The sequence below is a fragment of the Azolla caroliniana genome, unplaced genomic scaffold (assembly GCF_043228905.1).
Source record: "Azolla caroliniana isolate FFs.n. ecotype wild unplaced genomic scaffold, voAzoCaro1.0.p SCAF_954, whole genome shotgun sequence".
In the NCBI taxonomy this organism is placed as follows: domain Eukaryota; kingdom Viridiplantae; phylum Streptophyta; class Polypodiopsida; order Salviniales; family Salviniaceae; genus Azolla; species Azolla caroliniana.
The window spans coordinates 570-13,409 of record NW_028231389.1 but is presented as its reverse complement, the minus strand read 5'-3'; the positions used below and the strand labels follow the sequence as shown (position 1 = coordinate 13,409).

Sequence of the window (12,840 nt, the reverse complement as noted above, 5' to 3'; positions counted from 1 at the left end):
GCATTTCACAGAGAAGTCAGCCTGAGAAGAAAGTCACATACTTGCACGGGTGAGTAGCATCATGAACAGCGTGCCCATTCATCTTGGCTTCATAGGCTTCTTCATGTACTTTTACATCCTTGTCATGAATGACAACACGATACTCTAGGATTGCTGCAGTATAAGGTGTGGTAACAGCTGGAGCTGCATCATTCTCACTAATTAATAAAGGATCCAAAGTAGCCCACAGTTGCTCCCGCCTGCAATAGTGAGTACAAAAGGATTAGAACTTAATGTATCCATCCATATAGTTTTCAGGTATATCGACAAACCAGACAGGCAAAGAACATAAATAATGTTTCTATACGTTAAATGACTAGTAAAGAACATCACAAAATGAGATAAAGATATGAAAGTGATAAAAACGAAATAGGACATACATTACACAACAAAAAGTACTAGGACCTAACATAAACAAGACATCATATACTGGGAAATATAAGGCAGTGCTATTTATCGGTTGCTTATATATCAATGTTGACAAATATGAATTGCTAGAGAGCGGAATTAGTAGCATACATTATAAAACCAGTTTAAAGAGTAAAACATCACCTAGTTTTAGAAAATTCAAAGTTACAAAAACAGCTAAATCTAGTAATCCATCGAAAAAGGAGTGACTTATAGCTCCATTATTTTACCCTCAAATTTAAACATGGGATTAGACTTAATCTCAATATGCATTGCTAAAAACATCAGTCAGAGGACCCAGAGATATCAAGGGCTCATAATTTGAGAACAGAATTGCCTTTTTTTTAGATATTAAAAATATAGAGTGTTATGACCAAATTACATACCAAGCAGCAAAATCATCTTCTATGCATTGATCATCATCCCCAAGTCCACATGGAACTAACTGATTGGCACCTGTGTAATGTCAACCATTGTTAACAGCAGATATGAAAAGGTGTACACACTGCAAAATTTCAGATGGCACATAAAATGACCTTGTTCTTTGAAAGCCTCATCAACCTTTCTGGCAACCTACAAGTTAAATAATAGAGATGAATTATTCACAGATAATTAAGAAGATAAAACATTATATGCGAAATTGTGGCCACTCAACATTCTACAATAGCCTCTATTTCCAGATATTTACTACAATTTTACATCTAGCATAGTTAATTATAAAGTTCAGTTGGGACTTACCCAATTAACTGCCCTCACTTTTTTCTCCTTTTTTGTTTTTTTTTTGGGGGGGGAAGGGGAGGAGGGGAGGGCATTTATGGAGGCTTACAATTCAGTGGCACCGGCCATTCAATAATTTTTTACTATTGGTTACTTCTACGAAACACACACAGTATATCCTGATAGTCTACAGACTGGATTGTTGATTTTGTAGCTACTGTCCACATGACACCCATGTAGGATTTGTTTATTAATCCCTCCCGAGGATATCAGAAAATCAATCAGCTGTAGGCTCTGGATATTCTTATATACGTCATCAACCTATTATCTGGTACAGCTCTCAACATACTCAGAGCTCAAGTTGTCTTTGCGGTTGTTAAAGTGACTGTGTCTGTCTGCTGCAGGTGCAGGTTTGCCACATAGTGCTAATTCATGACTATGTTAATTCATTGTAGCACTTCTTCCTGTTTATAGCATTCTCAGTTTGTTTGTTTACACTATAATATGTTGCTGCAAGTAGCAAAAGACTCCATCACAGATGGTGCAAACTGGGAAGTATCCAGCTTATTGATTGGGGAATCGACATGAATGCAGAGTAAGCCACAGCCTATATAACCAGCTTTCACCCACCTAATTTTTCCCTTTTCTCTGTTCATTTGAGCCCATTTCCCACGACCTACACACAAGCCTTCTCAACATCTTGCAGGTTTCTCATAGCCTTGTACTCTTTTCTTTCGGATTATTAGGAGGCTAATTCTCTTTTATGTTGCGCCATTTCTTACTTGCACTGTAATTTATAAAATAAAGGAGGCATCTGATATTACCTCATTGAAGTGTTCATATTGTCTATTCCCAAGACCAAATACAGCATAGCTCAGGTTTGACAACCAATTCTCCCGCGCTTCTGTACCCTGTATCAAAATCAGGAATCACTTCGCGTGAATAGAATGCCAGAAAATATGGATCAAATGAAACTAGGTTAGACATGAACAGCATACCTCGACAAACCACTTATAAAACCTTGCTGCATTATCAGTTGGCTCACCATCTCCATAGCTGCACAAAGAAACTGCAATTCATTTCCATAGCATATGCATAAAGCTATCATTTCCAGACAGCAAGATATGTATGTATTACAGACTTACGTGGCAAGCATGAAGAGAGCAAGGGATTCCTTCTTAAATTTAGCCTCATATTCGTCATCCTCCAATCCGTATTCATCCTTCATATGCATAGAAAGCCAATTATTAGTGTAAATATGCTTGAAACACCATATTCAGGCATACTCAAAACCATTGAGCGTCTAGCTTCCATATTGCTGACTCACTCTTATGAATTGGTTGTCCACGTAAATGAGGATGCTTCTAATGTTATTCTTACAATAACAAGTTTAGCTAACAACACTAGCTGATCTTAGATAGGTTAACAATAAGCATAACGATAGCTGGTCTCAGATAGTAACTGGTGCAATGAATTCAGTGTTGATATCTTGTTACAAATAACGCAAATAGCAGGCTTACAAGATCAACCACCTTCTGAACGTGGTTAGTGAAACAAATTCAGTGTCAAACTTTTGCTCACAATAATACAACTACCAATGACTTACCAGATCAACCACCTTGAAGACAACCCTATTGTCATATCGGACCTTTCCTTCTTCAGCTAAAGCCTGCACAGAAAACAAACCAAAGAAATTTTCATTTGATCATTGCAATGATTGACCAAGAACTTCAATTCTTTTTTTCCGACATTCTTTGTGTTTTATCTGGATTTGCTGACCAATGTGCAAAATTTAAGTTTTCATCAAGGCTGATATGTAAAGAAGAGAATTGAGAGAAAGCATGAACACAAATATGAAAAAGTTGGATTTGTTTACCACATGCAAAATTTGCGTTTTCATTGCGGCTTACAGAAAAACGACGTACACAGAGAAGAAGAAGAAGAAGAAGAAGAAGTAAGGGCGGATTCATACCTTAGCAAAACCTTCTGCTGTGCCGGTTTGAGTTCCAAAGAACACAGAGACCTTCTTCTTTGTTAGATCTTCAGGTTCGGCCTCAGGGGCGTGTAACGTGAGTTTCTTGGGAGCAACATTCTCCACAGCCTTCTTGGTGTGAGAGCCCCCTAAAAGCCTCCATAGAAAGAGAGCAGATGACAGCAAGAAGACCGCAGCAACTACAGGCAAGAAGAGCGGGCTTCCAGAGAGAGGAATCGGATTGGATGCTGTCATCGTTTGAGAAACTATTTTGGACCGATCGCCCCAAGAGATCTATAAAAATCTCTACTACTCAGAGAAATGGCTTTTTGCTGGATGCAAAAGATTAGCAAAAGAGATCGAATGAATTGCCTAGATAGAAATTTGTCGAAAAAATATGCCGCCAAAACTACTCTCCGAGCTATGCCTTCCTGCTGGAAGCAAACCTTTTAACAAAGTGTTTGAAACCGACTCTCAGGAATCGCTTTTGCTATATAAACAGATCGATTAGCAATGACTGAGGTCTTGAAGAAATATGTTGTCAAATCCTACTTCGGGTTAAGGCTTACGATCTGAGAAGTCCCCGGACAAAATCTGCAACCAAAACTCTGAGCTTTAATGCAATCACCGGTGGTAGAGCGCAGTACGCAGATAACTGTGAGATGTGGTGGCTTCCGGTCATACGGAATCCTTGTCGTTCCGAAAAACGAGAGATCGAGACAGAAACGGTGATGATGAGAGAGAGAGAGAGAGATTCACAGACTGCGAATAGATTTTGATGGAGATTGCGAGGTAGGAAGAACACATATAACCACGCTACAATCGTTTAATTATTAGAAAATTTTAACAATCAGAGTCTGCGGAGACCTATAAGGGAGGTCTGAATGAGATTGGAACTCTTACACGGATCAGAGAGAGAGAGAGAGAGAGAGAGAGAGAGTACCTCAGCTAGAAGAAGCGAGTTGCTGCGTAATTGCAGAGAGAGAGAGAGAGAGTTGGTGAAGGGATTTGAATATGTTTTCCTGAGAAACGACTCAGGAAAGCAGCAAAAAGTTCCTCCCTTCGCTCTCTTCTCTCTCTTCTCTCCTCAAAGACCAGAGAGAGAGAGAGAGAGAGAGAGAGAGAGAGAGAGAGAGAGAGAGTGTGTGTGTGTGTGTGTGTGTGTGTTAAGAAGCCAATAGTACACAGAGCTCTGTGTGGCTATGGCGCAGGAGACGATAAACAGACAGACAGACAAACAGAGAGATGAAGAAGACAGCCAATCAGTGCAACCGGCAATAGGCGGTGCGGAGATGAACGCCAACCGCTTGCTTTCGGTAATCTTTTTGTCTGCTAGGCCACGTGGCACAATCCCCCTGGAGCCAGAAAGCAGAGTAATAAAGAAATAAAAAGCTCAGGCAACCGCCGGTAGCCGGTCTCCAATGCGACGGAGCCCGGCCTACTACTGTCTACGCCGGTCGGACGAGTGAAAGTAGATGTGTGGCCTCACTCTCGCGCACGTGGAGTCTCTCTCTCTCTCTCTCTCTCTCTCTCTCTCTCTCTCTCTCTCTCTCTCTCTCAGTATGGGTGTGTGTGTTATGTGAGAGGGGATGGGCGGATCGGTCCATGCCACGCCCGCCCACCCGCCCGTAGTCATGGTTTCTTGTTCACTAGGTTTTCGGGTCCATTGCTTGAGGAAACCCGGCAAATCCGCACACACGTCCACCGCTCCCGGTACGAGCCAATACCCGACCCCTTTCTCTCCTCCCGGAGCCTTGTGTTGTCACTCCTCCATTTAACGTCATAGCTGGTCTAGGAATTGCTCGAATTCCGGGAAAAAAAAAACTCGTCGAGAGTATGGACGAAACCTCAAGCCTAACATTTTGCCCCATGCCTTCGTCTTTGTGCTCGTTCTTTCTATCTAAAATCTATTTGTTAGTTGTGATATAAGTAAGATCAAAGGAATGACGGCTCTCTCAGGAAGAGCCTAGTGTCGATGTATCACTATTAGTAGATAAATTTACTAAAATATGATTGGCATCACTTGGGAATTTAAAACATGTAGTTACGTATTTTAGAAAGATAAGAGATACACATGCTTTCTTCCCATAATTCTATGGGTTGTAGGTGTGCCATTAAGAAAAATGCATGAGTCATGTGTAGGTTTACACCCCCCCCCCCCCATGTACTCACAAAAGAGACATTTCGGGAGTTAGGACAAAGCATATACACCTATGCACATTGTTTTGAACTCCCGATACATTGATTTATATGGGTGTTTCTTCTAGTTTTATTCTACACAATAACATTTTCAATTCGGTTTGATCACATATATGTAATGCATGATGACGCATTATTGTTGAGAAGCATTGATAATGCAAGTGTCAAGCGTATGCATCATTTAGACGATTTCCACCCTTTTATTGGGAATGCCACCCTAACGATTACAATCTTCCTTTCAGGGAGATAATAATTTTCTCGAGTCATGGGACAATTGATAATAGATTTTACGAGACAAGGAGGTCCAAATGTTTGTGCTTGGGATATTCTCCTCTCTAATTTTCAACATTTTAACCATCATCGTGGAATTTCTCGTGCATTGAGAAACAATGGAGGCATTCATCTAACAACAATCTGACATATGTATTGTATTGTCAATATCCCACCTTGCTAGTGATGTGTCATCAAGAAGATATGTGCTACTTTCTCTCGAATTCCATGAGACCTTGAGGTGTGTAGTTATCAAAAATATTGTTTTAGTAAGAATGGGTTGGCAACCACATCATTGAAGTTGCTACTCCCATTGATTAATCCATGAGTAACATGCCTCCCATGCTAGATTTAATATAGTATGTTTAGAGAAGAATATTAATTTTGTTGTCCACATGTAATTACCAATAAATGTGTTTAACATTTTTCAAGTCTTTTAGGTTGTTTTTCCTTGATGATGAGATGAGACAATCATGGTTAATGTCATTGGCATAAATTTAGGAGAAGTCGATCACCAAGTCATGATGACTTTGGAAGAAGATATAAACGAAGATGAGGTGTAGTGTGTCTCTCCGCGTGTTTTGGATGACATGAGCCAATATTGGAGTGACATTACAAATGATTTTCTTAAGGCTTTTGTTGAGCAACACAAAGGTTCCCTTATGACATTATTTCTAGACTGCAAAGACTCAACAAAGAGGCTCAAATCATGGAATTTTGGTCTCATTAATCTTTTACCAAAAGTTATCTTTCTTGTATGTTGTGGCAGTAAAAACGAATATTGTAAATGGGTGGCTTGTATAAGTTTTTTGCCAAAGTAATTGTAAATCAACTTCAAAATGTGTTGCCTTCTATTATCCACCCCATAAAGTATGGATTAATGTGAGCACATCCTTCGTATTATTTTGAATATGCATAAATAGTTGTGGTTTTTTCTAAGGAATCCAAATTATGTATGCCTCATATAGGTTTTGGTACACTTCCACGTTCAAGTTAGGTGTAATGTCAAATGTTTATGCTCGATTATGGATAAACAAGGGTGATACCTTATATATTATCTCTATGACAACTATGCCCATTGTGCATGTTATTGCTACTCACCTAATACTACGATATTTGATGGACTCAACCAAGTAATTGTTTATTCTACATTTTCAGAATATCATACTAACTATTGGGATGAGCTCTGAGTAGCTACATCTTCAAGATTGAATCTTGATTCTACTCACCACCCATTAGAACCAAAGGTAAATTCCCCCGAAAACTCAATGCCAATTGTGGCATATTCTTGCAAATCTGTCAACAAGTTCTGTTTAATCAATCGAGATGCTCAAACCATTCAATCCAACCTTCATGAAAGTATTCATAGATGACTTTGTAGTGTTTGAGGAAGTTAGGAACAATTTAAGACACGTAACAAAATTTTGAGAAAAATGTCGTGTAGCTTGACTTGGTGCCATCCCTGTAAAATACATGTATGTTATGTCTATGCGAAGTAGACATAAAATCTATAGAACAAGCCCACCATCTTCTAGGCTGAGTTGATTTACCCTTGAAATATTGTTGAGTTATATAGTTTATTAGTAGATTTATAACTGCATAATCATCCCCCGATTTGCTAATGAACTTTTTCATTGGTAACCTTATACTCTCTCATATATACATAAAACATATATATCTTGTTCAATATATTCCCTACATAAATCTATACACATCTATTGTTCATTGTAGGGAGAATTGACCATGAACGATATTGCAATGGCATCACCAAACTCTAATTTAGTAATCCATGTGATCAAAAGGGGGTTGACAAATATGACAAGTTCTTGAAACATGATGACTCATTAGATCGGTTCACATTTGAGGATGGGCTCTTCCATGGGAATTGAAGCAACATTATCTTTGTTTTATGTCATTGTTTCAAATTCAAGTACTCGAAAACCTTGTTGAAGCTCTCCTCCACATTTCATCCTTCATTTGATGGCTAAATATAGTAGATAAATAAATTTCCTTAAAATTTCCTCCAATGCATGATAGGGCTTAATGTTGGTTTTTTTTAATCCTTTCTAGTGATTAAATTTTTGCTTTATTTTTCATCGCTTGGCCAAGTCATGGAAGGGTTATGTTTGGGTCATCATTGCTCATGGTTGTGTCACAAAATTCCTAGGATGACAACAAGTTCATCACCAAATGATTACATGATTGAGATAGTAACTAGCAACCATAGAAAGGTATGCGCCTCTTTTCATTGGTTGATGCAACATAACATTATGATGGCATGCTTCATTCTTACTTGCACATAATACCTTGTTCTTTAATTTCATGTAAACAAGTATGTGTTCACTACAATGAGCAATAGCCACGACATACATCCACTTTTGGCTTACATAAGTCCATTGTCCCTAGGACTTAGGAGAACATCTTGTGTTGTGTGAATTAACAAAATATTCTTTAGTTATTCTATATTTTGTTCATACGTCTCTCTCATTGTTATGTGAAATGACAAAAATATAATAATGTGTTCTTAAGTTCTTATATTTTGTTCATTTGTCTCTCTCGTGCCCCCGACTATGGACCATGCCTTTGGGTATGCCATTATTGAAAAAAAATTGTTTAATATGAAAAAAACCCCACTCACATAAATTGTTTTTGACATTTTTCGTATGATTGGTTAAAGCTACTGTGCGTGTGCCTTTTATTTTATTACATTATTCTTCCACACGTCGCGTATACGTTGTTCAATGAGCTCCTTGCTTAGTAATAAATTAAAACACGTAAAGATGGAAAACATATTTCCTCGTGTCGTGTGTTAAAAATCAATGTACGTGGGGCCATAATATTTAAATGAATGTTATGATTTCCTAGGAATTCGCCTAATGAGGTTTAAAGGGAAACATAAACTAACCAACTGACCATTAATTATCAAGTTACCATTTAGTTGCAATTCTCTAAGTTTTTGGTCGTCTAAATTCTACTGTAAGGGGGGGAACAGGCTTGTAAATACGTGGAAATATCCTATGTGCCAATCTTCCCAACTTGTAAGTTGTAAGGCCATTGTTCTTTGGAATGTCTTATAGAGATATTTGCTATTAGTAAGCTTGGATGTTTCACTTTGTACATTCCCGATTGGGATACATATATGGAATATACTCGAGCAAGCCATGGGTTTTATAGTTTATTATCTTTTAAGGAAACAATTAGGAAGGTTGAAGCATTGTTAACGTTGTTGCTTAAAGTAAAACTTTTTTCTTGATTTGCCGTACATTCTTGATTTTCCCAAGTGATTGTGGGATTGTGAATCAATCAACTTTTTAAATTTGTTCAAGGAAAACAGGTCACTACGAACAAATAAATTTTTCTTGGAAAATTATATTGTCTCTAACATCATTGATAATGCATGACATGGTAGTAATTAACTTTTGTTTTTCCGTATTTTACCATTTCACATTCCGAATAATGGTTATATGTACATATTTAATGTGATGCTTAGTCTAGTTTGAAATGTTGTGCGTTACACTTAAAAATTTGAAGGAGTTGTTTAATAATGGCAATAGCATGTAAGAAGAAACTGAAAAAGGGCAGTTGTCAAGGCCCACCATCATCAAATGGTTTTGTGGAGCCCTTTTCCTAACCATTTCACATGTTCCTCGATCACATTGATTATGCTTCAGAAGCATTCCTTGGGTAATGATACCAACACCTTATTGTAGATCTATAAGATATGTTTAAGTTGGAATATGGTGTGCATTGTGCATCATAGTTGATGATAACATAATGTACATGAATCCTCATGCGTTTCTACGTTCGTGGCTTTCCCGTAATCTATAGTCATATTTGGATAAGGCACACCTTGGGTAAAAGTATACACATAAGATTGCAAGAGAGTCCATTAAGGTTGTAAGAGATTGAACACATTGACTAAGTTGCCAAGGCCATACATGTTGCATTATTTGCAACCCTTGGTCGTGGCAACATCCCAAATGTTATGGCTCCATGCTTTCCCTATGTCATCGATGTAAGTACTTGCCCACACTTTTTTTATAGGTTTGTAAATTTGTATCTCGTGTTCCAGTTGGCTATGAATGTATTAAACTAAGAGGTTTCATCGTTGTCCAAGACTTTGGATTGCCATATGTGCTTGTTAATTAAAGTTCTCCTAGTTCAATAAGATTTTATATGTCACAAACAATTAAACTTACAAAAAGTTCATTCTCTTCCTTACATACTTATAAGGGAACCTTCGACACAAGATAATAAGTTGAGCAATTTACATTTGCATTTGAGAGAAAGCTTTGTAAACTATTGTCTAATAACCATTTGTACTCTAAGGAAGTCTTAGTGGATTAATAAATCCTTGTTTAAAGGAACATAACCTTGTAAACAAGAAGGGAACAAATGATTTATGTGCATGTTGTCTATGCTATGTATCCAATGCAGTTATGTTATAGTAAAGACAATGTGCAAGTATATGTTGTGTCTCTTGCTATGTGCGAACAAGGTGTATGTTGCAAATTTAATCCCATTTGGACATCAGGCAACTAAAAAATTCATGTATGATTTAATATTATGTGATTTCCCATTTATTTCTCTTCTTTCTTCTTTCCTTTTTATTGCTTGTGGACCTATGTGATTCCCCATTTCTTTCTTCTTTCCTTTTTGTTTTGCCTAATTGAAATCGCATTTCTATATTTGTTTTATAAATGAACAAAATGCATTTTCTTTGTTCAAGAGTGCACACTAGATGCGCCACCCACCCAATCACACCTGACAATTACATGTCTTCGAAAATTTACTACAAGTACTATCTTTACTTTTAGCCTTCTTTGCTAGTAACCTTATATTTATTGTGATTTGTTTCCTACCTATTTTACCAATCGACTAAATTCGTTAGTTAGCCTTCCATTTATCTCCACACTCTTTCCCATGGATACTTTTTTGGTCGAACCTATATGTGTAATGCTAGTAGGAGGAAGTGTTGTTGTGCTCTCATAGATACAATGTTCACCCATCAAAGAAATGGGATTGATATAGCATTGTGCACACCCATGCACACATATATTGCAAATTTTCATGTTCTCAAGTTTTTTTTATCCTTTTACATGTTGCTACTTGAAAAAGGAATCATTTTTGTATATCAATAGATAAACAATAGAATTGTAGTGTATATACACATGCGTAAAACCTTGCTCATTAGCATAAAAATAGTGTATAGCCAAAAATATTATAGATATACCCTTATATATTCGTGGTAAAATGATGGATAGAGAAAGTATACTTTGGTATTTTAAATAGCAAAATAACAAACTCTACTTTCAATATTCCAAACAATAAATAGTATACGATTAAGTTGGAAAATGGTTGTCCTTAATAGACACATAAACATACAAAGAGATAGATTTTATTGTCGTCCTTTGGAGGTCACATACAATCTCTCATATTGAGAGAGAGAGAGAGAGAGAGAGAGAGAGAGAGAGAGAGAGAGAGAGAGAGAGAGAGAGAGAGAGAGAGAGAGAGAGAGATTTCAATGTTTCGCATTGTTATTTAGATTAGCAACTTTTGATCATGTGATTTTTTCTAATGAATGTTGTAATTGAGAGCATACATCACGGTTCTAAGAGAAAATGTGTGTACCAATAGTAATGAGTGTTACAATTTAGAAAGTACATTGTGATCATGGCTATAAACGTGTACAGGGATAGGGCCAAACTATCAGAGTAGGGAAGTAACTCAAATGCAATGCAAGATGAAGCATTGTAGTAGAGACTGATGAACTCACCAACTTGTTGGAGATGGCCAATGAATCTCTTCACATGTGTCCCAATATCTCATCTCACATTGAAAAAATTGAAGGGAAGTCATATGGAATCAATGGTGAGGATGGAAGACAAGGAGATGAACTTTAGGTTGTACATGTGTGCGTGGTTTGCCCAAGCTATACAAAGTTGATTATAATTTGGTGAAATATTATATCTCTTAAGTCATGACTTAGTCATGTTGTAAAATCCCCTCCCTTAGGAAGTATCAAACCATCTCCCTTATCTCACAAGTGTCATGAATGTATCCCATCATCTATCCATCCTGAACTCAAGTTTTTACTTTTGAACTTTTATTGATGCTTTCCCATTCAATTCTAGGAAGTATGAGTTTTCTTAACCTTGACCATGTTCTCAACAACCCTTTCCATGCTCATGATAAACGAGATAGATGGATATATTTTATTATTGTCCTTGGTGGTCAAATATGACCATGTGGAACCAAAAGTAGATATTTTTTATAAGAGTATGTATGGAATTCAATCGAAGTTAAAAGAATTTTATTGATGAACATTGCTATCAAGAATGCACACTGAGTGCGTGCGTGAGAGAGCGAGGGAGGGAGAGATTTATTATTCTTATTGTATATGTCCTAAGAAATCAGCAAAAGATTTCACCCTTTTGTTGTTTCTTCGTTTGTCGCGCTTATTTTCATTTCACACTAGTGGCAAGCTATGAATTGGGATTCAAAATCTCATTATGCGTGCACTAGTTTAGTAGAATCATGACACTATCAAATCTAGGGGCTTCAATAAAAGAACCCATTTTCTCTCCCTCTCTCTACGTGTCCTTGAAATTGTGACCTCACAACCCAAATAACCTCCTTTGATAGCATAGTATTTGCTTCAATCATTGTCAACATATCATTTATGTAATGTCAACCCTTCAAAGTGGTTGAACTTAATTCAACTTTTCGATACCTCCTAACTAACCATGTAAAAACTGCCTACAAACCCTTTAATTTACAATTGGGTAGGATGTTGATCTAGGTAGACATTCTCACCATAGATATTATTATTATTATAGATGCCGCCTTAATGTTATCTACCATAAAATATTGGGCACATCAAAGACATCACATCATCACCTGTATATTTTGTGACATTTTAATAGGTTTGTAAAATGTCATGTGAATAAGTTACCGGTTTAATTCCAACCCCATTTTAAATTCATACAGAAATCTTGCTTACTATATACAATTCCTTTTATTAAACACAAGTGACAACTTCAAATGTATCCAAGAAAAGGTTGCCATGAGAGACACATAATTATTTCCTACTCCAAAAATTAATTAATAATAAATATCATCAACGTAAACATAGATTTGGCCTACCCAAATGCAAAACTCATAACACATCCCTTTCTCTTTTGATGTTAATTAAAATGAGTTACCTACATAAGAAAATATCTCGAAAGTTTTGC

General features: G+C 36.9%; 1 protein-coding gene across 1 annotated transcript; it reads right to left on the bottom strand.

Annotated features, from left to right (window-relative positions):
• Positions 1-16: 16 nt before the first annotated feature.
• LOC147847482 (NADPH--cytochrome P450 reductase 1-like) lies at positions 17-4,236 on the bottom strand. Its single transcript, XM_087339131.1, has 9 exons — positions 4,080-4,236; positions 3,137-3,730; positions 2,771-2,833; positions 2,310-2,386; positions 2,163-2,220; positions 1,989-2,075; positions 984-1,020; positions 834-903; positions 17-239 (listed from the first exon to the last, which is right to left on the bottom strand). The coding sequence occupies exons 2-9, from the start codon at positions 3,389-3,391 to the stop codon at positions 17-19; spliced, it is 870 nt and encodes a 289-aa protein (XP_087195257.1). The 5' UTR covers positions 3,392-3,730; positions 4,080-4,236.
• Positions 4,237-12,840: the final 8,604 nt, after the last annotated feature.

What these genes read in the sequence shown, in the direction of transcription:
- LOC147847482 (XM_087339131.1), bottom strand. Translation starts at nt 3,391, where the DNA reads ATGACAGCATCCAATCCGATTCCTCTCTCTGGAAGCCCGCTCTTCTTG. An exon ending in TCTTCAAGGTGGTTGATCTG is followed by an intron (nt 2,387 to 2,770) that starts GTAAGTCATTGG and finishes ATGCATATGAAG; the next exon opens with GATGAATACGGATTGGAGGA. An exon ending in GAAGATGATTTTGCTGCTTG is followed by an intron (nt 240 to 833) that starts GTATGTAATTTG and finishes TCACTATTGCAG; the next exon opens with GCGGGAGCAACTGTGGGCTA.